The sequence below is a fragment of the Echiichthys vipera genome, assembly GCF_963691815.1.
Source record: "Echiichthys vipera genome assembly, chromosome: 19".
In the NCBI taxonomy this organism is placed as follows: Eukaryota; Metazoa; Chordata; class Actinopteri; order Perciformes; family Trachinidae; genus Echiichthys; species Echiichthys vipera.
In genome coordinates, this window is record NC_139844.1 from 25929456 (window position 1) to 25955118 (window position 25663).

At 44.7% G+C, this 25663-nt stretch overlaps 3 protein-coding genes across 3 annotated transcripts; all 3 read left to right on the forward strand.

Annotated features, from left to right (window-relative positions):
• Positions 1 to 60: 60 nt before the first annotated feature.
• Positions 61 to 1886, forward strand: prkrip1 (PRKR interacting protein 1; the record flags this gene model as incomplete). The annotated part of the gene is made up of 1 exon (XM_083934215.1): positions 61 to 1886. One exon carries the CDS (start codon positions 61 to 63, stop codon positions 625 to 627), a length of 567 nt encoding a protein of 188 aa, XP_083790341.1. The 3' UTR covers positions 628 to 1886.
• Positions 1887 to 6379: 4493 nt separating this feature from the next.
• Positions 6380 to 14673, forward strand: clmnb (calmin b). The gene is made up of 9 exons (XM_083933957.1): positions 6380 to 6564; positions 6656 to 6751; positions 8471 to 8554; positions 8671 to 8804; positions 9178 to 9420; positions 9547 to 9740; positions 10554 to 10636; positions 11044 to 12542; positions 13735 to 14673. The coding sequence occupies exons 1-9, from the start codon at positions 6394 to 6396 to the stop codon at positions 13859 to 13861; spliced, it is 2631 nt and encodes an 876-aa protein (XP_083790083.1). The 5' UTR covers positions 6380 to 6393; the 3' UTR covers positions 13862 to 14673.
• A 344-nt stretch (positions 14674 to 15017) lies between these two features.
• Positions 15018 to 20904, forward strand: LOC310961747 (hibernation-specific plasma protein HP-55-like; the record flags this gene model as incomplete). The annotated part of the gene is made up of 4 exons (XM_083933958.1): positions 15018 to 15765; positions 16111 to 16378; positions 20346 to 20490; positions 20716 to 20904. 4 exons carry the CDS (start codon positions 15018 to 15020, stop codon positions 20902 to 20904), a joined length of 1350 nt encoding a protein of 449 aa, XP_083790084.1.
• Between the last annotated feature and the right edge of the window lie 4759 nt (positions 20905 to 25663).

Genomic DNA, 25663 nt, shown 5'->3' on the forward strand with positions numbered 1-25663 from the left:
TCACAACGGAAGCCAACAAGAACTTCCGGAGCAAAGAGGAAGAAGACGGTCAATTCAAAGATGGCGGCGCACACGCAGAAGAACAACAAGCCGGGGAAACCTGGTGGAAAAGAGGCTCAGCCGCTGATAATCGCCAAAACTCCGGCGGAAGAACAGCGTCTGAAGCTGGAGAGGTTAATGCGGAACCCGGACAAGCCCGCTCCCATCCCGGACCGGCCCAAGGAGTGGAACCCGCGGGCTCCACCGGAGTTCGTCCGGGACGTGATGGGCTCCAGCGCCGGGGCGGGCAGCGGGGAGTTCCATGTTTACCGGCACCTCCGCCGCAGAGAGTACCAGCGGCAGGACTTTCTGGACAAAATAGCAGACAAGCAGGACGAGGACCAGGACTACCTGGATAAGGTGGAGCAGAACAAACAGGCGGCCGACGACAGGACGGCGAAGCGCAGGAAGAAGCGGGAAAAGCTGAAGCAGAAACGGCTGATGGCGAAGAAGGCGAAGCTGGAGTCCAAGAGCAAGAACGACGGCGAAGAGAAGAGCGAGGAGAGCAGCGAGGAAGAGGAGGACGAGGAGGAGAGGGAGGCTGACGACGATGCCGAGGCTCCCAGCTTCATCATGGGGAAGAAATGACCCGGGTCCCCTCTGCCAGGACCGGGCACTGGGGGTTGATGCACCGTGGTAACGTTACTTCCTGGACGCTTGTGTGTGATCATGAAGACCAGAATCACACAACAACCCCTTTTAAACATTTCAGAGCCCTGAACAAGACAATGTGCTCTGCAGTTGTGTAGTTTTCAGCCTCTCAGATGTGGACTTGCTTTCCTCGGCGAAACTGCACCCTGAGGAACATTTTCCACCATTTTGTGGCGTTTTCAAGTACCAAGCGTTTGATCGATTAAGCTCAGGAACACTCGTCAGATCGGTTGATAATGAGAATAATCATTAGTTGCAGCCCTAATGTGCTCCCCAGTCCTACCAGAAAGACCTGGATGGCCTGCCTCAGAGACAGCACGCCCCTTGTGAAGTGTTTAATCACACCATGGTGGTCAGTAGTGACCGACCGACACATCAGCGACCGATATCTGCGTTTCTTCGGTGCATCGTATCGGCCGACGCGGGCTGCTGCTTTCACCGATAGTTTTTTCACGGCTTTATTTACAGACAGGCGTCCACAGGCAGCTCCGTGGTGCTGGAGACGCTTACTTAAAGTTCAATAAATGTTACTTTTTTGTTAAATTGAGACTCGTAACATTTGTTTTCAGTGTGTAATTTGAATCAGCTCCAAATATCGGCTCAAAAAAAATCCATTTCAGAGCCCGGTACCAAACACTGTGCACTCAAGTTTCCTAGTTTCAGCCTCTCGGATGTGGAGCGTTGATTTTCTCGCCGTTTTCTAGCACATTAACCTGAATAGCTTTGGGTTTTGGACTGAAGAACTTTAAGACATCATCTTGAACTTTGATAAACAGGGATGGACGTTTTTTCTATTACCAAGCGATTCATCGAATAACAGTGGTTCTCAAACTTTGTACGTGACGTCGCACCACTAAGACCAGTGTTGAAATAGCATCAGAACTGACATGTCAGTGTTTTCAAAACGAATCATTTTACCTCTGCTGACTCTTCTATCACAGTTTATCCCTTCATTCATGAACGTGAGCGCCTAACAGGCTGATATCGAAACAAATATTACAGGGAATGCTACACGTATTTTAAATAACATTTCGCAGATCTCAAAAGTTGAGGCGCTTTTTTTGAGTTCAATACATGTTCCTTTATTAAAAATTGAGACTCGTAACGTTTGTCATCATCATTGTGTCATTTTTCTGATGTAAATTGAAGATACCATCAGTCCGTATCGGTCGATCGCCAGTGGTCAGAGTTGGAAAAGAGACATGTTAATTATGCTTTTACGTAATCTCCCTGAATGATTTGTAGCGGTCATGTGTCAGACATCAGACCAGGCGTGCTGTTGTCTTCAGAGGCTTCTTGAGTTTGCCAGAATGTGTTTTTCTAAACTTTGCACTCGACAGGATTGTTGAGTCGTTGGGAATCCTCTACATTTGAATATGATGTGTTTTAATAAAAAAAACGTGACTCTTCACGAACGTTGGGTTGTCATGCAATTTGTTCACATCCGAGTACTAAATTCTAGGTGTTCCAGGCACGTCCAGCTGGGAGGAGGCCTCGGGGAAGACCCAGGACCAGGTGGAGGGATGAGATCTCCACACTGGCCTGGGAACGCCTCAGGATCCCCCAGTTAGAGCTGGTTAATGTGGCCCGGGAAAGGGAAGTTTGGGGTCCCCTGCTAAAGCTGCTGCCCCCGAGACCCGACCCCGGATAAGAGGCTGAAGATGAGTGAGTGTAATGGTTACGTGAAACGAAGGTGACACAGGTAAGTAAATGTCCGTGTGTGTCTTGACGTGATTCGGTCTTTGCAGCCTTGTGAAGCTGCTCCTTGCAAGGCCTATTGCTCGCGGGCACAACAAGGTTGCAGAAAGCAACTCAAAGAATGAAAAGGCGTGACTTCCGGAGGCTCGGGAGCTTCACGTGCGATGTTCCTTGGACATAATCCTGCTTCCCACGGCGGTGATGGTCTCGCCCCGTGGCCGTCACCTTTCTTGAGGCAGGTAGAGAAATATTCTGACAGCTGGATATTGTTTGAAGCAGGGTGAGCTCCTCCTGTCGAGCACTGTCGTCTGTCACAATAACAACTTTCTGGACACGCTTCATCCACTTTACAGCAACTTCTCTTATTAATCAGAAACTGCACTCGGTGGCCACTTTATTAGGCACACCTGGTGCTTAATAAAGGGTCAGTGTGGTCTGCTGATGCTGTTCCCTCTCTGTAGAAAGTCGGTGGTGTTGTGTGTTCACAGATGCTCTCCTGCTTTCCTCTGTTGGCACCAGTAGATATTTCAGTAACTGCTGCCTTTCTATCAGCTCCAACCAGTCTGAACAAGAGGAGGAGGAGGAGGAAGAAGAGAGGAGGGGGGGGCAAGAAGAAGAAGAAGAAGATGGGGAGGAGGAGGTGGAGAGGGGGGGAAGAGGGAGGAGGAGGAAGAAGAAGAAGAGGAGGAGGAGCTCGCACTAGTGTGTCCGTTCTCCTCTTCCTTATTTTCCTCAGGATGTCTCCGGCTCTTCATCGTCTGTTTTGTACATTGTTCGTTAATTGTGGCCGTTTTCAGAATGAGCTGGTACGTCCTACGTTAAACGAAGGGGACACATCTGGAATTGTTGTTATTTACCAGTTATTAGGCGGTTGTTTTACTGGTGTGGCCCGTTTGAGACCAGTATGTGGCCCCTGAACTAAAGTGGGTCTGTTGAGGGGGTGGAAAAGGGTTGTTTCCACAATATATGAAGCCTCTGGTTCCACATTGATCTGATTTGTGGTCGTCTTTAATTTAACCTTCACATCTCTGTTGAACTAACTCCAGCCTGTGCTGTTATGATCTATAAATGATGCATGTAACAAACTACAGGTTTCTCATAAGTGATTCTGCCTCCTGATGTATTTCACTCATCAAACATGCATCGCCGTCCTCTGCCGAGGTCGGAGGAGGAACACAGAACTGGAATAAATGGAGTTGTGTTTGTTTTACACACGTTTCATTGCATCGTCTTAAGATCCAAAAGGAGAATTTAGGCTCCTGCGCATATTCTTAAGGGCCTTTCCCCGTTACACGTCCTAAATGAAACGCTGAATTAGAGGTTACTGACAAAATAAACAGATTAAAGTCAATAAAAGCACATAATCGGACCTATTCAGCACAGGAAGCTCGCCGTTCATCCAGTTGTCCTGTTAAAAACAAGCATCAAACTCAATTTCAAAGCCGAGTAGCTTGTGGCCGGGGACCCCCTTTGCAAACCCACCGACAATGCTACAAAATATATCAACTATCAACAGTTTTTGTTGAGCCGATCCCAGCTGACTATGGGCGTGAGGCGGGGTCCACCCTGGACAGGACGCCAGTCTATCACAGGACACATAGAGACGAACAGAGACAGACAACCATTCACACCTACGGGTGATTTAGAGTCATCAATGAACCGAACACCTGCACGTCTTTGGACTGTGGGAGGAAACCGGAGAACCCGGAGAAAACCCACGCAGACACGGGGACAACATGCAAACTCCACACAGAAGGACCCCAGCTGGGATTCAAACCAGGAACCCTCTTGCTGTGAGGCGATAGTGTTAACCAACACACCACCTTTCTTTTCTCATGTTCCCTCCATTTTTCTGAGGCGCCCACTTTTGAAACCACTGGTCTAGTGTGGACCTTTGCAACTGAATACCATTGCTAGGCAACAGCCTTGGTCCTTGTTAGCTTCCTGTCAGCTTATGTGATTCACATTCACTGCAACAGGAAATAAACTAGGACCGTTTGGAATGTTTCTGTTTGCTTTACTCTGTTTACGCAAGAGTACGTCTCTTTGAAAAGCTCCATACGACGGCGACATCAGCTGTCGGTGCTGAGGTGCAGGTGGGCCAACAAACGGCAGAACTGAGCCTCCAGGGCGGACTTTTCCTGCGTAGTTCTGTTAAACTAAACGTTAGAGATTTACGGAAGAATGCCCTGAAGGCCGACTTCTCCGTGTGTGTTAGGCCTAAAGTCTAAAACGAGTTCCAGTTGCAGGTTTACCAGAATAAAAGAAGAAGAAGAATTATTACTTTATTAATCCCGCAAGGGGAAATTCAATTTTTTCACTCTGTTATTATTCATGTTACACACACACACACACACACACATGCCTGAAATACACACATGCACAAACAGGACCTATATACATGCAATCAATGGAGAGATGTTAGAGAGAGTGGGCTGCCAATGGATCGGCGCCCCGAGCAGTTTGGGGTTCGGTGCCTCGCTCAACAGCAGCTCTCCAGCCACCAGTCCACGCTCCATTCATGCCAACACAGGGACTCTAACCGGTGACCCTACGGTTCCCAGACGAGTCACCTATGGACTGAGCTACTGCCGCTAAAAATGTCTACGTGCCACTGCTCTCAGGCCATCTCTACAGAAATCACATATGAAGTAAAAAACCTTGGTTCCTGCTCGTTCCTGTTGTGAAAGCCAGACTTTTCTTTCCTTAAGCCTGAGCTGAACACGCTGAAGTCAAAGGACCACGTCAACATGATTGATCCCAGGCCTCCGCGGGGAAACCACACCACCTGTAACCTTCCAGCGATCCCGGCTGATTCCTTCGTTTTAATGGTTAAAGATGTTATGTGACTGCCTCCGCGGGGTTTTATGAGCCGCAGCCTGCCAATAGGATCCTGGATGAGTTGTCCCAGGGGAGTGGAAGCCAGGGTTCATACGCACCTCTGAGCGTGTTCGGGCAAGACAACACTGCCTTACTCTCCTGCCGGTGCTTCATCTGCAGTCTGGAAGGAAACCGGAGAGCACCTCTAATTGCTACAAGTGCCTGACATTTTGAATTGTTCTCCCGTCTTATCCCCACAGTGGATCATATGTGAGAGGTGACAAGTGCGTTAAATGAGGATGCAGGCGAAGGCCAGCGGGGATTCACACAAGAAGTCAGCGGGGGAGATCAGTGATCAACGCGTGCAGCAGCAGCCTCAAGGTACTGGGAAGTAATACTGTCTCATGTCGATGCTGAATACTCACCCACTATGTGATAATGCTACGTCACAGTAAATCACTGTACAACTGTACACTTCGTTGTCTTTTCCTCCCTTATCTGAGTTCCCCTGAATGCACAGGTAGGTTTGTTTGGCACCGTGGCGTCTGATTGCCCAATCACACACACTTTATTTGGGTGTGCTCTCGTGTTTGGCGTGAAGAAATACGACACGACGGAGAGTACAAACACATCTCTTCATATTCAAGTCAAGAGATCTTTACTTGCAGCACAGTCAGCAGCAAGAACAACAGCAAAATGCACAATAATGACACACACGATGACAAAGAGCTCATAGTTAAAGGAGATGGAAGACACAACGACATGAGTGACGTGGGACAACAGTTAACAATCATCAAAGTGCCTCACTGGATACAAACTGGATAGAATAAGGAGGTAAAGTAACCACAGTGCTGTTAATGGTTAAGAAGGCCAACAGCCGATGGAACCCAGGATTTTCTAAACCTGTCAGTCGTGCATCTGGGCACATTAAACCTGTGAGTCCTGCCTCACACTATAGGTGATATTCTGGATCAGGAGGCTGTTTTTTCCACCTAAAGGAGTAGTTTATACACAGGTAACCACATTTAAAGCACATTCTTTTACAACCTATGAATTGCAAGAAAAGCTGGATTATATTTAGGAAACGATAAGTCAAATACATTCAACCTGCTCAGGGCCCTGGTTTTGTACAAGACGGTGATGTCCGTGAGTGGAGTATCGATGGTTTTACTGCACACTCTCACAATGCCTGCAGTCTTTTGGGGTCAATGTTCTGCCACTTTAACGTATTTAACACAAAACAAACCCATGTGCTCTCGGTTAAAGCACACAAACTGCTGTGTTTGCTCCCCAGATGAGAGGAAAGCCGTGCAGAGGAGGACCTTCACGAGGTGGATGAATGTGTTTCTGCAGAAGGTACGGCACAAGTCAATACAGCTCTACTGTGACATCACACTTCAGCTCATGCATGCAGGTGCCGGTAAGGTTTACACTGTGTCGTTCTCAGTGTGACCCTCCAGTCCAAGTGCACGACCTGTTCACGGACATCCAGGACGGCAGAGTGCTGATGGCTCTGCTGGAGGAGCTGTCCGGGTGCAAGCTGGTAAGAGCTCAGCGACACACTGGAAATATCTGATGTCCTCTGGTCCATTTTAGCGTGTTGTCGTGTTTGTGAGCGTTTATGACGCATAAATCAACTTCAAAATGCTCTTTCTACCCAAATACATGACTGGAGATTTACAGCACTCCCGTTAATTACCGACTTAAAACAATTAAATTTCTATAAAACTAAACAATTAATGTTCAAAGCAAATAAACACCAATCGCCTCAAAGCATCCAGGAGCTGTTCTAACTTAGAGAAAGCACACACATATATATATATATATATTGATATTTTTTAATAGTATAGGTTGAGAGGAACCTGTTTATTAAAAAAAACACCAATAAGAACAAAACAAAACTACAGTGTTACAACAAAGGCTGTTCGTCTGTGGAACAACTGTTAATATACCAAAACTAAAAAACTCTTTAAAGACAAAACACTGAGTTATTATGAGCTGCAGCACTGAACTTGTGTTTGTTGGTTTGTTTGTTGTTGATGTTTTTGTTTCTTCTCTATCTCTTGTTCTTCTCTTTATTGTTGTTTTGCTGTGATTTATCCGACTGATTCAATTTCAATCTTTACTTTATGGATTAGTAATTATAAAAAAATAAGACGGGGTAAAACCAGAAAAGCTTCTTCCGATCCTTTTGACCATGACTTTATTTTTTATCGTCATATATTTATCACTTAGGATTCTGAGGATCCCATTTGCTTGTTTTCCTTTTTTGCTTTCCTTTTTTCTGCTCATTCTCTTTATTTTATTTTATTTAAATGGGTATTATTATTTTTTTTAACATGTTCAATAAAGATTAATCAAAAAAATGTAGCTGCAGCCAGTTAGCATTAGCGTTAGCGTTAGAGGCGGCAGTGGCTCAGCCCACGGGGACTTGGCTTGGAAACCGAAGGGTCGTCAATTCAAGTCCCCGTACGGACCAAGAGAGGAGGGTGGATTGGTGAGCGGAGAGGTGCCATTTCACCCCCTGGGCACTGCCGAGGTGTCCTTGAGCAAGGCACCGAACCCCAAAACTGCTCTGGGCGCTTCTCATGGGGCACCCCTCGCGCTCTGACACTTCTCCATTAATGCATGTTTATAGAACCTGTTTGTGCTTGTGTGAATATTTGAGGGACTAATAAACGTTCATACTTTCTTTTCTTAGCCTAGCATAAAAACAGGAAACGGGGAAACAGCTAAACAGAGCCATGCTAACTCTTACCAGTCTTTGTTTGTTGTCTGTAGCTAAATATTAAGCTAAAACCAGGGGGTCAGATAGCTTAGCTTATAGCATTAAAACCCAAAACCTGGAGGAATCTAGCCCGTCTGAAGATAACAAATTACACAAACCAGCACAAAACTCACACATTTACACAATAAATGTCATTCGTGTGATCCACTCTGTGCTGGTTTTAAAGTGGCGCTATGTGCCGCAATATTTCTTGGACGTGACCGGTAACGTCTCGCTGTCTTGTCTTCATTGTCAGGTTTTTGTACAACAAAAGAGATATAACATGTTAACTAAAGGTACTGGTTTTGTTGCCTTTTTACACAAGCTAGCTAGTTTCCCTCTGTTTCCAGTCGTCATGCTAAGCTAAGCTAAGCTAACCAGTTGCTGGCTGTACGGAGAGAGTGGCATCAATCTTCTCACCATCTCACCTGTCAACAATCACGCATAAATAAATAAACGACTCATAAAGGCTCCCTCTGTAATCTCTTTTATTAGCTTTACAGGTTCAGGTCATCGTCTCACCGCATCTTCAGACTGAACAACATTTCCAAGGCCCTGTCTTTCCTGGATGATAGACATGTGAGCGTGTTTGCTTGGAAGTCAATACGGTGATATTGCTTCGGTGTTTATTACATTTACATTCAAATCTGGAAAAACTAGATTTCAATTGACGTCGCCCCCCTGCCGTCTCTAAGGTGAAGCTGCTCGGCATCGATGCCTCCAGCGTCGCTGATGGGATCCCCTCTGTTGTTCTGAACCTCATCTGGAACATGATCCTGTATTTCCAGGCAGGTTTTTACCCCATCATGCATCACTCTACTGTCTTAATGTTTGTTTAGAATAGAACTGAATCGTCTTTATTGTCATTGTACCATTCATTCATCTTCAACCGCTTGTCCCTGTCGGGGTCACAGGGGGCTGGAGCCGATCATAGCTGACATCGGGCGTGAGGCGGGGTCCACCCTGGACAGGACGCCAGTCTATCACAGGACACATAGAGACCCGTACAACAAAATTTACAGAACAATCCCTTAAAGTGCACACACACACACACACACACACACACACACAGACAGACAAAACAAAAACAGTGGATTGCAGAGACCCTGTACCATCATAGGTAAAGGTATTTGCGGTGTTTAGCACTGTTATAGTTTTTGATTCTTAAGTTCGTGTCCCTGACCTTACACACACACACTCTTTTTCACTCTAATACAGGTAAAGGAGGTGACTCGAGGCCTCCAGAAGCGTTTGTCTTCAAGCCTCTCCTCCTTATCAACGAGCAGTTACCCCTCCTCCAGCGACCTCTCACCCCAGCCAAATGACATTGGCAGCTACTCCTGCAGCACCGTGCCAAGCAAAGGCAGAAAGTCTGCCAGAGAGCCAAAGTACCACGGGAAAGCAATCCAGACTCTACTGCAGTGGGTCCAAAGATGCACATCAAAGTGAGTCTGAAGGAGATCCAACTGCTTACAAAGTGGTCCCTGTCAACAAAGCATCCCGAACCTAATCGTGTGTGAGCTGGCTATGTGGAGGTTATGTTCTTCTGTTATGCCGTTTTAAATGTGCAGGTTTGGGGTGGAGGTGTTTGATTTTGGGAAGAGCTGGAGGAGTGGGCTGGCGTTCCTAGCCATGATCAAGTCCATAAACCCAGCCTTGGTTGACCTGCGGGGGAGCCTGTCCAGAGAGCCGAGAGAAAACCTGCAGCTGGCCTTCGTGATAGCCCATCGCAGTTTGGATATACCCCCTCTGCTGGAGCCTGAAGGTAAAAGCGCACTGACTAAGAAGTGCCTCACTGATCCATTTTCATCCACAAAGGGAAATCAGCACTTTTCCCATCGCAGACTAAAGTAGAAGCTGACCTCTCAAGGTAAATACTGTGTATATCACTTCAATATCCCACGGAGGCTCGAACTGGTCCTTCAACAGCTGGATGGTCTCCTTAGTAACAGCCTACCCCGCTAATGTACACTAAGGGCGCACTCACACTGTGCCTCCCTCCCGTGCCCCGTGCTTTAGGGTCCTTGTCCCCCCCTCCAGGCCCGTTTGTACTCACACTACCTGGGCCTCGGCGAATGCTTCTTACTGCCTATACGTCATCACGCCGTAACACGTCACACGCATTGATGACGTCATGGCGATGCGTGGCTTTGTTTCCAGATCTTTCCGTAGACCTCTGAGTTTTTGTGCGTCTTGTCGACTGTTTTTGAATCTTTTCATCGACCAAATCTGCAGTAAACACTCCACCTCCGCATCACACCAACGTGAACCTTTCACCGCCATTGTTTGAAATGTCCGCGCATGGTCCCTCCTTCTTTTTTCTATGTCCCAACAGGCGCACAGGAAATGACCTCAGAACCGGCGTAGGCCTCGCGCTCGTGTCGTACATGTGCAAACGTGCTTTACTAAAGCCCACCTCTCTCAAACGGGCCGTGGACGGCAACCTTGCCACTCCTAGGAGCGGTATGGTTGCACTCACACTGGTCAAAGGAACCAGACTTTAGCCGTGAAACGTGCTGGGGCACGGTACGGAAGGACAGTGTAAGTGCGACCAAACTGTCTACTCTTCTTTCCGCAGATGTGTTAGGCTCCTCACTAGATGAGCAGTCCATCATCACCTATGTGTCCATGTTCCTGGGGCATCGTTCAGGCAGAGATGAGGTTAGTGTGGATTTGAATAGTTTGTTGCTTTTTCTCTTTCTCGCTGAGAGTAAGATGAGAAAGTTGATACCACTCTCATATCAGTCTGTTAAATATGAAGCTCCTCGTTGTTTTTAAGAAACAACGTAATTGTCATCTTACCTTTCTTATGGATGAAAAAGAGTCTAACTGACCAAAGAGGTGGTCGTAACTGTTCACATGTTCGGCCGTTGTGTCTGTTTTGTTTCAACGGAGCGTTTGGACCCAGAAATCTTATTTTGAAAGGGTGTAACGTCAGACTGCACGGCCAGATTCCTTTAACACACTTAGACAAACGCATGCACAAACACTATTTACCAAAGACACTTATTTTGGGGTATCATTTCAGTGATATAATATAACTGTCACTAATAAACCTTATATTACAGGATCATACAACAGATATTGAAGTTCCTGAGATCCCAAATTTTGGCTCACTTGAATCCGTCAGCTTTGGAGAGACCCTCGCTGACGACCCAGAAGCCCAAGCTTTGCTCCACGGGATGGAGAAGAGCAACGAGCAGCGACTGTGGAAACGGTGGTCCAGAAGATCCCCGGGGAGCACAAGTGAAGCCACCAACAAAAAGAAAAGCAGGTGTGGAAGCAACTTACAGCCGCCCAGTCCACTGGACGCAGGCGTAGTCAGCCAGGAGATCCGATCATGGATGGAGAAAGCATCTGTGGATCAGGGCGACGGCAAACCAAGAGTGGAGCAAAGTAACTTCTCTTTGAGCTCAGAGGAAGGACTGTACTGCCTGTCAGCACTGGACTCAGATGAAGAGGAGGCCTACAGCTACATCCTGGATCTGAATAAAGAGGTTTTTCAACCGTTTAATCAGCTGAAAAAACAAGTGCCAAGGGTGGAAGAAGAATCGGAGGAAGAAATGCTCCTGAACGGACATCGGATTGAAGATTCAAAACATCTGGAAGTACGTGAGGCGTTAAATGTCAGAGGAAGTAAACATCGAGCAGGCTCGCTTGCACAACATGTTGATTCAGAAGCCAAGGCTCAGGTAACGGTCCACAGCACTGACAATCATGCAAGTACTCCCAGAGAGATGGCAAACACTATGGCTGTGTTTGACATTGAGCCAGAGGAAGACGGCGTCAGCAGAGAGGAACGTGAAGATGAGAGATTTGTTAGAGGACAGAGAAATGATGGTGGTGATTATTGGGAGAAGGAAAGGAAGAAGGAGAAGACAGAGAATGCCAGGCTGGTGAAGCATGGAGGTGATGAAAGAGAGGCTCTGGTGGGTGAAACCAAGCATACAAAGCTTTTTGAAGTGGCCAGTTTGAAGGCAGAGGTTGAGGAAGAGACTGAAAGAGGCCCTTTTGAAAAACGTGGACAAGTGAGTGAAAAGAGAGCGTTAGACAAAGAAGGAGAGGAAGAAAGTCTTACGACGTTTGAAGGAGGGCAGGACGGAAAGTCAGGCGAAGAAGAAGCGAGCATTGTGAACGTGAAAGAGACGGAAAATCAGCAAAGTGTTTGGAAATTAGAAAGTTTCAAAGTAGGAGTAAATGAAAAGATGTTCACTGATGTGGCTGTTTATGAAGACAGAGGAGCCGGGGCAAGTGGAGTTAACACAAAAGAAGACAATGACGGGAAACACAATGTGCTCAAAGGGGGAGATTTAACTTGTAAAGACGAAGACAAGGAAAATTACAGTGATGAAGTCACGAGTTCAAAGGATTTTGAGGGAATTAGAGCATTAGAGGAGAAAGACGGGGAACATAAGAGGAAGAGACGTAAAATCACTGACGAGAAGGAAACAACAATAGAGCATCCCGGTAAAACTGGCCCTCAAAATGACACTAATGGAGGTGTTAACCTCCGCGGTGCTGAGAATAATTGGACTTCTGCCTGCAGCGCAACTTCTCAGACATTCAGGTAGGTTGTGGCATTTGTGATTTACGAGGACAAGCTCGATTGACCATTCGCTAAGCACTAAATTATACTGTAATTACATTTGAGCCTGCCCAATTAAGCATGGCACATGGCGCATTTTACAATGATAATGGTGGAGGTTTGAAATGGTTCCTCCATTTCACACAGAAGTAAACTTTTAACGTAGACTTCAGATGGATTTGGATGCTAGCAGATTTTCATTCATTCATCATTTTCCATGATTTTAGTTAGCGTGCCGCATATATCGTAGCCTACCAAAATGTAGTTACTTTAGAGCATTGCCACGTGCAGTGTGACATGGTACCCTCAGCAATACCACATCTGAAACCGATATTTTCAATTGAGGGGTTGTACCGGTGTAATATTTGAGGGGTGAGGTAAATGATGAAGAAAATTGTAGTCGTTTTCTCTTACTGTAATTAGTATGCTAGTTAGCGAAGCACGCTAACATTTGCAGCTAAAACTATCCATCCATCCATCGTCAACAGCTTGTCCCTAACAGGGTCGCGGGGGCCTGGAGCTGATCCCAGCTAACACTGACTAGAGCACATAAATGCTAAAATTTGCAGCTAACACTACAGCACATAAATGCTAACATTTGCAGCTAACACTAGAGCACATAAATGCTAACATTTGCAGCTAACATTAGATCACATAAATGCTAACATTTGCAGCTAACATTAGAGCACATAAATGCTAACATTTGCAGCTAACACTAGAGCACATAAATGCTAACATTTGCAGCTAACACTAGAGCACATAAATGCTAACATTTGCAGCTAACATTAGAGCACATCAATGCTAACATTTGCAGCTAACACTAGAGCACATAAATGCTAACATTTGCAGCTAACACTAGAGCACATAAATGCTAACATTTGCAGCTAACATTAGAGCACATAAATGCTAACATTTGCAGCTAACACTAGAGCACATAAATGCCAAAGACACCACCCTCCAAACTCCATATGTATATTGGATATTGCCAAACACACAACGTCATTTTCCGCCCTCTCTGGTCAATCAATGTTAAACGCATTAACAAAGACTATACATTTACATTTCTATCTGTGTTTATGGCTTTAATTTCTATTTCCTCATAAGAAACATGGACGTAAAGTGCCTCTCTTTAGTCTGAACGTAACACTTGTGTGTTTTATCTGCTGTCCAACAGAGAGGGAGGATTCAGTCTCCAGTCTTCAGCAGCCTCTTGTGACGTGACCCCATTAGAGCTGGAAATGCTCGTGGTCCTGTGGCTCCTGCTCTACTGCTGCTTCCTCCTACCTCACATGAACTTCTGAGTCCCCCCCCCCCCCCCGCAGTGCACGCTTTCTTATGAAGATATGCTTATTAGCCCAGTTTCCAAAAACAAGCCGAACGAGGACACAAAGGGCCGGGTTGACTCTTTATCTGTGTCACACAATTTCCCTCAAGGCAACATTTAATGATTGTGTTTGCTTTTGGCTGCCGGCAGAAATAATTTGTCGTTTGGGCTATAGTTTCAGATAAAACACAAAATGCTGTTATCCCCATCATTACACAGTTCGTCAGCGACTTGGTCTAACACCGTACAAATGAATAGACATGAGGGGTTCTGCATGTGTGGCAGAAATACTCAAGTTCAGTTGACTTCATTAACCACACGGTGGCATCGCAGCATCACAGCACTCACTGTGCCTGCACATAATAATGTACAGTAATCTGTTGACTGCTGAGAATCCCATATGACCTGCTGTTTAATTAGACATTGTCTTAACAGTGAGATTGAGCTGATAATATTTAATGAGCACTTTGACGTCTCGCTCTCACTCTGTGACTTAAAATGCGTTGTTGCTTTCATCTGTACTGTATTATAGTTAAGGCTTATGAGCATTCAGGCCTTTTTTCATGACGTTTTTATGACTATGAGGTTTAAACGATAAGTCTTTGCATATAATTCTCCTTATTCTTCACATATTTTCTGCACAAGAGCCAATCGATCATATAAATATTGTATTTTTAAGCGGCGTAGACATTAGAGGCACATGTACAGTGTCCTTCATACCAAAGAAACTAGAGCAACATTTAAGTGTCATGCATCAGTTGCACAAGTGTTCAAAATCCATGTTGACCAAAATGTCTATTAAAGGGGTAAAGGAGTATGTCCTGTCCTCACTGTACACACACGCGCACACACACACACACATATTCATTGCTGTTGAAATTCTAAGAAATGAAAAAACAAGCCGCCATTGTTTGCTTGGAGCTCGACCCACGGGTCAAAAGCTCAGCCGTGGAGATCGATACACTTTCAACACTGCCACCGCCCCCGCACAAAGCCACGAGAACAACACTTCCCCACAGCTGAAGTTTTGCCGCTTTTATGAGAGATCAACCTGCATTTCTGAATCAGGCCCAGCCAGGATGGCGAGAGAAGGAGGGTTGCAGCCTGTTGTGTGTAGTTTAACATGTCTAACAATGCTGGCATTGCTAACGGGTCTCACAGCAGATGGGTTGCTTCTACCGAAGCCTGAGAAACTCTTCAGCAGGCGACTGCGAAGGGAACAAGAGGTCAATCAGCTGCTCAACACATCAGCCCTAAACACAGCCTTGGCCTTTGACCCATACCGTGACCTTGCAACCAGGACCCCTGCTATGTCCGGGGTCCAGCAGCAGCAGCAGCAGCAGCAGCACAACATCTTGTTCTCACCCTTGGGCCTGGCGTCAACTCTGTCCCTGCTGTCCCAAGTGTCTGGGTCCGAGAGTCGGAGCCAGGCCCTGGAGGCCTTGGGGCTGACATCCAACTCTACACAGCAGAGCGTTGCGGCCACCATATCTGCTCTTACAAATCTGCAACATAGCCTCACTCTTCGGGAAGGAGGGGGTAGAGGTGGGGTTCAAAGGGCAGAATCTGGAGCTGGAACAGAAGCAGAGAGTGGGGCCGCTCCAGGAGTGAAAACTGAAGAGGCAGATCCTGGAAACAGAGCTGATGTAGATGATAGGGCAGAGGGTAGGAATGTAACTGAGGATAGAGTTCGTCCCGGGGGTCAGCTAAGAGTGTGGAGCAGCCTACATATTGATGGAAAAACCCCACTAGACTATGACAGCTTTATGTCCAGGCCTCAGCACACCGGACCTGAAGCCTTCAACGTCAGCTTGGACACGTTGATGAAAGACTTGGAAGCCTCTGACAAACTTGAACTTAACAATTATGTGTATTTCAAAGGTAGCGTCTTTTTGTGTGGTTGATGGAAGTTTGTGTACGTGCATATTCATATTCTCAACCAACCGACACTTGCAAAAGAGAAACGTACACCATCAAAAACATATTCAAGTAGTATTCAGTAAAAGTCCGTACACTTCCAAAATGTGCACATAGTGATAACGCAATACCGCGCACTGCTCTATTGACAGTGAGACTTGGTGGTAGTACATTTACTGCTCTGTTGAGTGATAGTGGTAGTACATTTACACAGGTGCATTGTTATTGGTGTGCAGCCTCTTTCTTTGCCAACGTCTTCTCATATTTCATCCTTAACCTTTTCCCTTTTATTAACGACACATAAACCAGGTCGTCAGCCGTTTGAGCGACGCCACACGGTGCCGCGGAGCTTCCAGCTGAATGCCACCACCAGCGTGGAGGTTCCCATGATGTTCAGAGACGACTCCTCCGAGGTGATGATGCTGTACGACACCAACTGCTCAGCCACAGTGGTACGGCTGGCCTTTTCAGAGCGCCTCGCCTCGCTGCTCCTGCTTCCTAAAGCCGAGCTGCAGCCCCTGGAGGATTGCCTCTCTGACAGCCGCATGAGCTTTTGGCTCAGCAACCTGAAGCCGGGGTAGGTGTGGGGTCCCGTTTGTTGAACAGGAACTAGGTGCAAACCATGTCAAGCTGTCCTCTCCTTGTACTTGTATGGACTTTTGTGTCAGCAGCTTCAAGGATGAGTGAATATGAAAGATGTTAGGGGTAATGTAGGGTGAGCGGGTCATTATATTAGCGTGGCATCACCAGACTGGTGCAATACAATGCATTCCCACGGACAGAGTAATTAAAGTAATAACACAGACAAATAACTAATAAGCTAATACAATTATTTAGGGAAATAGATAAGACATGATGTGTATATGTGATATGTTTTGATTATATCATAGTTAAGTGTTGTTCGGCCTGACGCAAAGCATTATTCAAGTATCAATTCATACGGATACGGACGGAGCCTTCTGTCCGTTCTGTGCGTACATTTCGTCCCTATTTCTACACGTATCCTGCAAGCTTGCTGACGCCGATCAGTGGCAATACCAAACGTTGCAGTACCACCAGAAATCGTGGGGGCAGTGTCGCGCATTGTACACAAAAAACAAGTCATCAGAAGACCCGACAGCGACGGACATCCTGAAGTACTGAAAGAAGCAATTAAAGTTCTCTCATCTGTGAAACCAACGTCTGGAATTCTCCGTCCACACTGCGGGACGTCTTTAGTGTCTCACAGACCACCGCCGTCTACAACGCTGCCCGCCATTTTGCCTCCTTCTCAACAGATGCAGGATCGTTATCTCCTCCTTCGTCGCCATGTTTGTTGTTAAAAACATATTTTTTCAAACTTTATTGGAGTAACTTTTGAATCTGAACGACGGCCTCTAGAGGATGTTTTGCTCGACTTCCACTCCGACGTAAAGGAAGCATGAAAGCATGAAAGCATGAGGGCATGAAGGCATGAAAGCATGAGGGCATGAAGGCATGAGGGCATGAAGGCAGTGATGTTTAAAGGTTGAAAATGTCCCGATTTACGTATGAAATGTGAGAATAAATGCACCTTTAGTTCATTAGTTTCACATTTTTCTCTCAGACACGGAGTGATACTGAATTGTTCAAAGGACAAAAACATCATAGCTGTTGCTTGTGGTTATAAACCAGTCAGATTGCTTAATTTGAGATTTCCCTTGTGCCATTTTGCATCCCCTTTTGAATTCAGAAGAGAAGCGTCAGTATGAAGCCGCAGAGAGCTGTTAAGAGGTTAAAACGCAAAGAGCGGGCTCACCCATTATACCATTAACTGAGCACAAATATCCCCCCGGATGCTTTTTAGCGATGCAGCTTGTTTTCATGTGTCCTGGTTTCAAGTTCTTTGTCCCTGAGACTTCTACTCCGAGCCCCGTCTAATGGAGGTGAATGCAATTTCATTTGTGGTGCTCAGGGCATTGAAATGTTTCTCAGACATTTTAAAATGTACACAGCATCTGTCTAGAAGCCAAAAGTGCGTTTCCATTTACCGGTTGTAATGAAGAGACTCTTCAAATGAATACATGAAACCAACTGAATGTTATATTTCCATCATGTCTCCCACATCCTTTCATTCACTTAAGGTCGGATCAATTCACTCTCTTCTTCTGCATTGTTTTAATGACATCTGACTTGAAAATGAGCGCCACCGGCTGTTTATCTTGATGAACCAACTCCTTATGTTTACATAAAGATAGTGGATGCAAACATAGGGCGCACTCACACTGTGCGTCCGTCCTGTGCCCCGTGCTTTAGGGTCCTTGTCCCCCCCTCCAGGCCCGTTTGTACTCACACTACCTGGGCCTCGGAGAATGCTTCTTGCTGCCTATACCTCATCACGCCGTAACACGTCACACGCATTGATGACATCATGGCGATGCGTGGCTTTGTTTCCAGATCTTTCCGTAGACCTCGGAGTTTTTGTGCGTCTTGTCGACTGTTTTTGAATCTTTTCATCGACCAAATCTGCAGTAAACACTCCACCTCCGCATCACACCAACGTCAACCTTTCGCCGCCATTGTTTTAAATGTCCGCGCATGGTCCCTCCTTCTTTTTTTCTACGTCCCAACAGGCGCACAGGAAATTACCTCAGAACCGCCGCAGGCCTCGTGCTCGTACACGTGCGCACGCTCGTGCTCGTACATGTGCAAACGTGCTTTACAAAAGCCCACCTCTCTCAGACGGGCCGTGGACGGCCAGCTGGCCGCAGTTATGCGCGGAGCGGGTGCACTCACACTGATCAAACGCACTAGGCTTTAGCCGAAAAACCTGTTTTGGCCCGGTGCGGAAGGACAGAGTGCGCCCATACACTCTTTTCCTTTTGCCAGTTTTCTCAAATTTGGATGTAAAGATGAGTGGTGCCCCCGTTGCTCTGAATAATCCTGTTATCGGTATCGTTGACAGTTATTGTCCCTAAGGAATAGTCCGCAGTGAGGTCTGCAGATTGCCCAGTAATCAGCACAATGATACTGTAAAGTAACATGAATGTAAAATATTTCATGTTATATTTTAACTCCATTATATTGAGTGAAAGAATAAATGTCACAGGTGAATATCTAAAATCCTGGACGAGTAAAAATGGCGGAGAGAAAATCTGTTATTTGTAATTTGGGTGAACTAACCAGCGTAAAATCAGCCCAGGCTCTTTTTAGGCAAATACACTCATCAAATAAGCCTTAGAGCCTTTTTTCCTGTACGAACTACTACTGGAGAAATCCAGGACAGACGCTAACAGTCAAATGCAGCTAACATGGATTAGCTCGGGGGGGCGAGTTGACCGTATTCAAAGGTCTTTTTTAACCACTAATGCTGCTGAAAATAACAGCAAACCTCTGCAGCAGCATGAGAAGAGTCCCTACACACACAACAAAGCAGCAACAGCGTAGTTAGTGAAGCCAGAGTTTATTAAAGAGTGTTTTAAAGACTTACCTACTGGCCCCTGTACCAGCTCCTCTCATAGTAAAGTCCATTACAGTGGATTACCAAAGTCAATCCCAAAGGGGGCGTGTGTTGTCAGAAGACGCAAGGAGAAAGAGGACTCGTCTGCAACTTGAGGTGAAGAGAGACGGGTGTTTGTTTCTTCCCGGCTGTGAAACAAAAATGAAAGCTGACAACCCAGAAACTTTTCACAGGCTGCTGTGGTACGATGACCGTGCTCTGATAAACCAGCGGCTCATTGTTTTGAATCTGGACACTGAGACGCCGATCCAGACGCTTAGGCAGAGGGATCACCGTGTTCAGCAAACCACAATGTTTGCGTGTTTTGCTGGAATAAATCACCAATGGGCTCCTTCCTTTGGGATTGACTTTGGTAATCCACTGTAATGGACTTTACTATGAGAGGAGCTGGTACAGGGGCCAGTAGGTAAGTCTTTAAAACACTCTTTTAATAAACTCTGGCTTCACTAACTACGTTGTTGGTGCTTTGTTTTCTGTATAGGGACTCTTCTCATGCTGCTGCAGAGGTTTGCTGTTATTTTCAGCAGCATTAGTGGTTACAAAAGACCTTTGAATGCGTTCAACTCGCCGCCCCGAGCCAATCAGTGTTAGCCTCATTTGGCTGTTAGCGACTGTTAGCATCTATCTTGGATTTCTCCATAGGTAGTTTGTACAAGAAAGCTTATTTCATGAGTGTATTTGCCTAAAAAGAGCCTGGAATTTCACTTTAAGAACGCAAAGGTAGTATTTATTGCATGGCTGTTTGAACTTGTGTTTTTTGTGTGTGTCTTTAGCATGTGGTGGTATATATGGATCTGAGTGTGTCCATGTACAGTATACACCCTTTATAAAGGGTGTTTGCTAATCCCTGAGTGTACAGTATATTGATCAATGTCGTGGCACCGGTCCCCTGCCGGCGCTTGCTCTCTGTTGTTGCGGAGCGTGATGAATGATGCTGAGTAGATTCTAAATCAGCAATAATTACTGCTCTCTGCACATCAGTGAGCAAAGGCCTGCAGTACGGGTCCCACAAGTTGTAACAAGACAACTTAGAGCAAATCCATTAAAACATTGATTGTTTTCACAGGCGGGCAGAAATCCGTTTCCCTAAGATCCAACTAAGGAAATCTTACAGTTTAGAAAGCCTCCTGAGGAACTCTGGGGTATCATCCGTTTTCTCAGACGCAGCCGACTTCTCAGGAATATCGCAGAAGACACCGAAGCTCGTCAAGGTTAAGAGAGAACCAAAATATCCTCTTTTTTCTTTGTCACAATGAGTTACTATGAAACCACCAGGCCTAAGTGCTCATTTCAGACCTTAATGGAAATTCCCTTTCATTGACTGTGTGGAGGAGTACTACTTTTCCCCTCATCTCTCGCTTTAATGCACACATTCACCCTGTTTATCCCGTCTGTCTGCGTTCTCTCACCACTCCCGTCTCTGTGTCGTTACTCAGGCTCCTCATGAGGTGATGCTGGAGGTGGAAGAGACCAAGTCAGACGACGGGGGGAGACCTGACAGCACGCTGGACTTCTCTGTGCCCCCGAGAATTACATTTAACAGACCGTTCATGCTTATAATCTACGACGATGTCACGGGGCTCGTCCTGCTCATGGGGAGGATTATCGATCCCACAGATGTCTAGACCAGAGTGAACGTCACACTCTCCTTTTTGTGCTTTTCCTTCCTTTGCTATTGATACAACGCTGCATCCATTTACATTACTCAGTTTGTGTTTTTCCCTAATAATATGGTGCATCATTGCAGGGAAAGGAAGGTATTCGCAGAAGTTTCACTGAGGTTGAGAGTGTTTTGTTTTACCTCCAATTTTCCAAACATTTCAGGGGTATTTACAGTTTAGATCTCTATTTTCACAAAATGATGAAAACGCCTTCAAATGGCAGTAATTTACCCCCCTGATTGAATCTCTGTTATCCTTGCAAAAACATAAAACACTTTTCTTCCATTACAAGACCATTTTCTCTTTTGTCATCTTTTTTTTCATCAGCCCATTTCCTGCCTTTAACATCTCTTTATCGTCTTATTACCGGAACAATTACTGGAAAATTGCTTTGCAAGAACATCTAGGTTTATTCGCCAACACAAAAGGAAAACTGGTACAAAGCGGTGATACATTTTCACACCGCGGTAGAGTTTACTGCGTCTGCACCGTCAGACAGCCCTGTGGAGATGATAATGAGCTCATTTTGGGAGATGATGCATAGAGGAGAGTTTGATGAATAGCACAACAGATCTGTCACAAGTAACAGGAATGTCAGCCTATTAATCAAGAAGGCTCCAACAGGCTCCTTAAACAAAAACAGGATTGTGAGCCAATGGGAGGACTGTACAGGGGCTCCAGAGGTAAGGTGTGTCCTTTTTTTTAAAGAAAAAGTTGATATTCCACTATAAATACTGCATGTTTGGAGTTTTGAGGAAGAAACCCATACAGAAAGGCCTCAGCTGGGTGACCCAATAATATTGATGAATGGCTACATCAATTCAATTCAATTCAAAAAACTTAATTTGTCCCCGGGGGGCAATTCAGGGCACACAGAGCAGCAAATGGGCGGCTGTGGCTTGGTGACAGAGTGGGTCGTCCTCTGTTCGAGAGATTGGTGGTTCGATCCCCATCTCCCCCCGGTCCACATGTCGAAGTGTCCTTGGGCAAGACACTGAACCCTGAATTGCTCCCCGTGCTGCACATGGGTGTGTGAATGTGGTGTGAATGGTTAGATCAGATTAGATGGTATGTACATGTCCACTGCCATCAGTGTGAATGTCTGTGTGAATGGGTGAATGTGACAGACACTGTGAAGCGCCTTGAGTAGTCAGATGACTAGAAAGGTGCTATATAAGTACAAGTCCAAATAACGTCAGTGCAACTATACAAAAACATTTTAACCTATCAACAAGAATAAAGTGTAAAAGAAGAGTAAGTGTCAGGATGTTAGTGTGTTAGTACAGGTAGAATAAGTGTCAGGATGTTAGTGTGTTAGTACAGGTAGAATAAGTGTCAGGATGTTAGTGTGTTAGTACAGGTTAGAATAAGTGTCAGGATGTTAGTGTGTTAGTACAGGTAGAATAAGTGTCAGGATGTTAGTGTGTTAGTACAGGTAGAATAAGTGTCAGGATGTTAGTGTGTTAGTACAGGTAGAGTAGGTGTCAGGATGTTAGTGTGTTAGTAAAGGTTAGAATAAGTGTCAGGATGTTAGTGTGTTAGTACAGGTTAGAATAAGTGTCAGGATGTTAGTGTGTTAGTACAGGTTAGAATAAGTGTCAGGATGTTAGTGTGTTAGTACAGGTAGAGTAGGTGTCAGGATGTTAGTGTGTTAGTACAGGTAGAATAAGTGTCAGGATGTTAGTGTGTTAGTACAGGTAGAATAAGTGTCAGGATGTTAGTGTGTTAGTACAGATAGAATAAGTGTCTGGATGTTAGTGTGTTAGTACAGGTAGAATAAGTGTCTGGATGTTAGTGTGTTAGTACAGGTAGAATAAGTGTCAGGATGTTAGTGTGTTAGTACAGGTAGAGTAAGTGTCAGGATGTTAGTGTGTTAGTACAGGTAGAATAAGTGTCAGGATGTTAGTGTGTTAGTACAGGTTAGAATAAGTGTCAGGATGTTAGTGTGTTAGTACAGGTAGAGTAAGTGTCAGGATGTTAGTGTGTTAGTACAGGTAGAATAAGTGTCAGGATGTTAGTGTGTTAGTACAGGTAGAATAAGTGTCAGGATGTTAGTGTGTTAGTACAGGTAGAATAAGTGTGTTAGTGTGTTAGTACAGGTAGAATATGTGTCAGGATGTTAGTGTGTTAGTACAGGTTAGAATAAGTGTGTTAGTGTGTTAGTACAGGTAGAATAAGTGTGTTAGTGTGTTAGTACAGGTAGAATAAGTGTGTTAGTGTGTTAGTACAGGTAGAATAAGTGTCAGGATGTTAGTGTGTTAGTACAGGTAGAACAAGTGTCAGGATGTTAGTGTGTTAGTACAGGTTAGAATAAGTGTCAGGATGTTAGTGTGTTAGTACAGGTAGAGTAAGTGTCAGGATGTTAGTGTGTTAGTACTGGTTAGAATAAGTGTGTTAGTGTGTTAGTACAGGTAGAATAAGTGTCAGGATGTTAGTGTGTTAGTACAGGTTAGAATAAGTGTCAGGATGTTAGTGTGTTAGTACTGGTTAGAATAAATGTGTTAGTGTGTTAGTACAGGTAGAATAAGTGTCAGGATGTTAGTGTGTTAGTACAGGTTAGAATAAGTGTGTTAGTGTGTTAGTACAGGTAGAACAAGTGTCAGGATGTTAGTGTGTTAGTACAGGTAGAATAAGTGTCAGGATGTTAGTGTGTTAGTACAGGTAGAATAAGTGTCAGGATGTTAGTGTGTTAGTACAGGTAGAATAAGTGTCAGGATGTTAGTGTGTTAGTACAGGTAGAGTAAGTGTCAGGATGTTAGTGTGTTAGTACAGGTTAGAATAAGTGTCAGGATGTTAGTGTGTTAGTACAGGTAGAATAAGTGTCAGGATGTTAGTGTGTTAGTACTGGTTAGAATAAGTGTGTTAGTGTGTTAGTACAGGTAGAATAAGTGTCAGGATGTTAGTGTGTTAGTACAGGTAGAATAAGTGTCAGGATGTTAGTGTGTTAGTACAGGTAGAATAAGTGTCAGGATGTTAGTGTGTTAGTACAGGTTAGAATAAGTGTCAGGATGTTAGTGTGTTAGTACAGGTTAGAATAGGTGTCAGGATGTTAGTGTGTTAGTACAGGTAGAATAAGTGTCAGGATGTTAGTGTGTTAGTACAGGTAGAATAAGTGTCAGGATGTTAGTGTGTTAGTACAGGTAGAATAAGTGTGTTAGTGTGTTAGTACAGGTAGAATAAGTGTGTTAGTGTGTTAGTACAGGTAGAATAAGTGTGTTAGTGTGTTAGTACAGGTAGAGTAAGTGTCAGGATGTTAGTGTGTTAGTACAGGTAGAATAAGTGTGTTAGTGTGTTAGTACAGGTAGAACAAGTGTCAGGATGTTAGTGTGTTAGTACAGGTAGAACAAGTGTCAGGATGTTAGTGTGTTAGTACAGGTAGAGTAAGTGTCAGGATGTTAGTGTGTTAGTACAGGTTAGAACAAGTGTCAGGATGTTAGTGTGTTAGTACAGGTAGAATAAGTGTGTTAGTGTGTTAGTACAGGTAGAACAAGTGTCAGGATGTTAGTGTGTTAGTACAGGTAGAATAAGTGTCTGGATGTTAGTGTGTTAGTACAGGTTAGAATAAGTGTCAGGATGTTAGTGTGTTAGTACAGGTAGAATAAGTGTCAGGATGTTAGTGTGTTAGTACAGGTAGAATAAGTGTCAGGATGTTAGTGTGTTAGTACAGGTAGAATAAGTGTGTTAGTGTGTTAGTACAGGTAGAGTAAGTGTCAGGATGTTAGTGTGTTAGTACAGGTTAGAATCCAGTCACAGAGTTAGATACGGAGAACAGCAGAGAGGAAAGTGTCTCGATGTTAGTACAAGTTAAACACACTGTCACAGTTAGATACATAGACCATCGTCGGCATTAGATGTAGAAAGACATGCGTGTATCAGATGTAAGCAGACATGTGAACGGGTGTATATGATGTAAACATGCAGTAGACTGTTGAAACAGGTATAAACAGAACTGTAGTGCAGAAAAGGTATAAGTGGACAGTGATCGGATTCAGATGAGGTCAGACATGATACATATGTGGAATTAGTATAAATATAATATTTAACTTTAAGCTATATGCAGATACTAAATAATAAAGTGACATATGCAGATACTAAATAATAAAGTGATAGTGGTGCATGGCAGGAAAACAGCAGTCTAAATATATGCTAGCTACATGTCTTAGAGTCTCAGTTCTTGCTATTTTATGAACAAAAAAAACATTTTAGGAGTGAAAATCAGAATTACTTTAAGTTTCCATTGATTTCTCGAATATCATTTGACTTTTGAAAGTATGTCATGATGATTAATGGTAACACAAAGGCATGTGATGTGATGTAATGCATTACAAAACAAAATCTACTTATAACAGCCCATTATCTCACCAGTGGTTCGTTACTCATGTTGTGCTGAGTGGGCTGTTTTGCATCGGTGAAGACGGTTATCTCTGAGCACAGGACAGAGAATTTGGCTGGGTCTGGGTTAATGTTTGACCTCACTGTCAGCTGACTCTCTGAGCTCCTGTATATAACGGGGACGTTTCTGACAAACTCTCTGCAGCAAAGAGGACATTAAAGGTAAGTATGTACTGTAGAGCTGTCTCGATGCTAAATCTGTGTTCTGGGTTTAATTCAGAGTCATTACATTAAAAAGAACTAAAGGGTGTCTTAGTATCCAATACTACTTTCATGTGTTGTGGTTGAGTCTAACTAACTTTGCTTAATTTTCCCTGGACAGGCTGTAAAG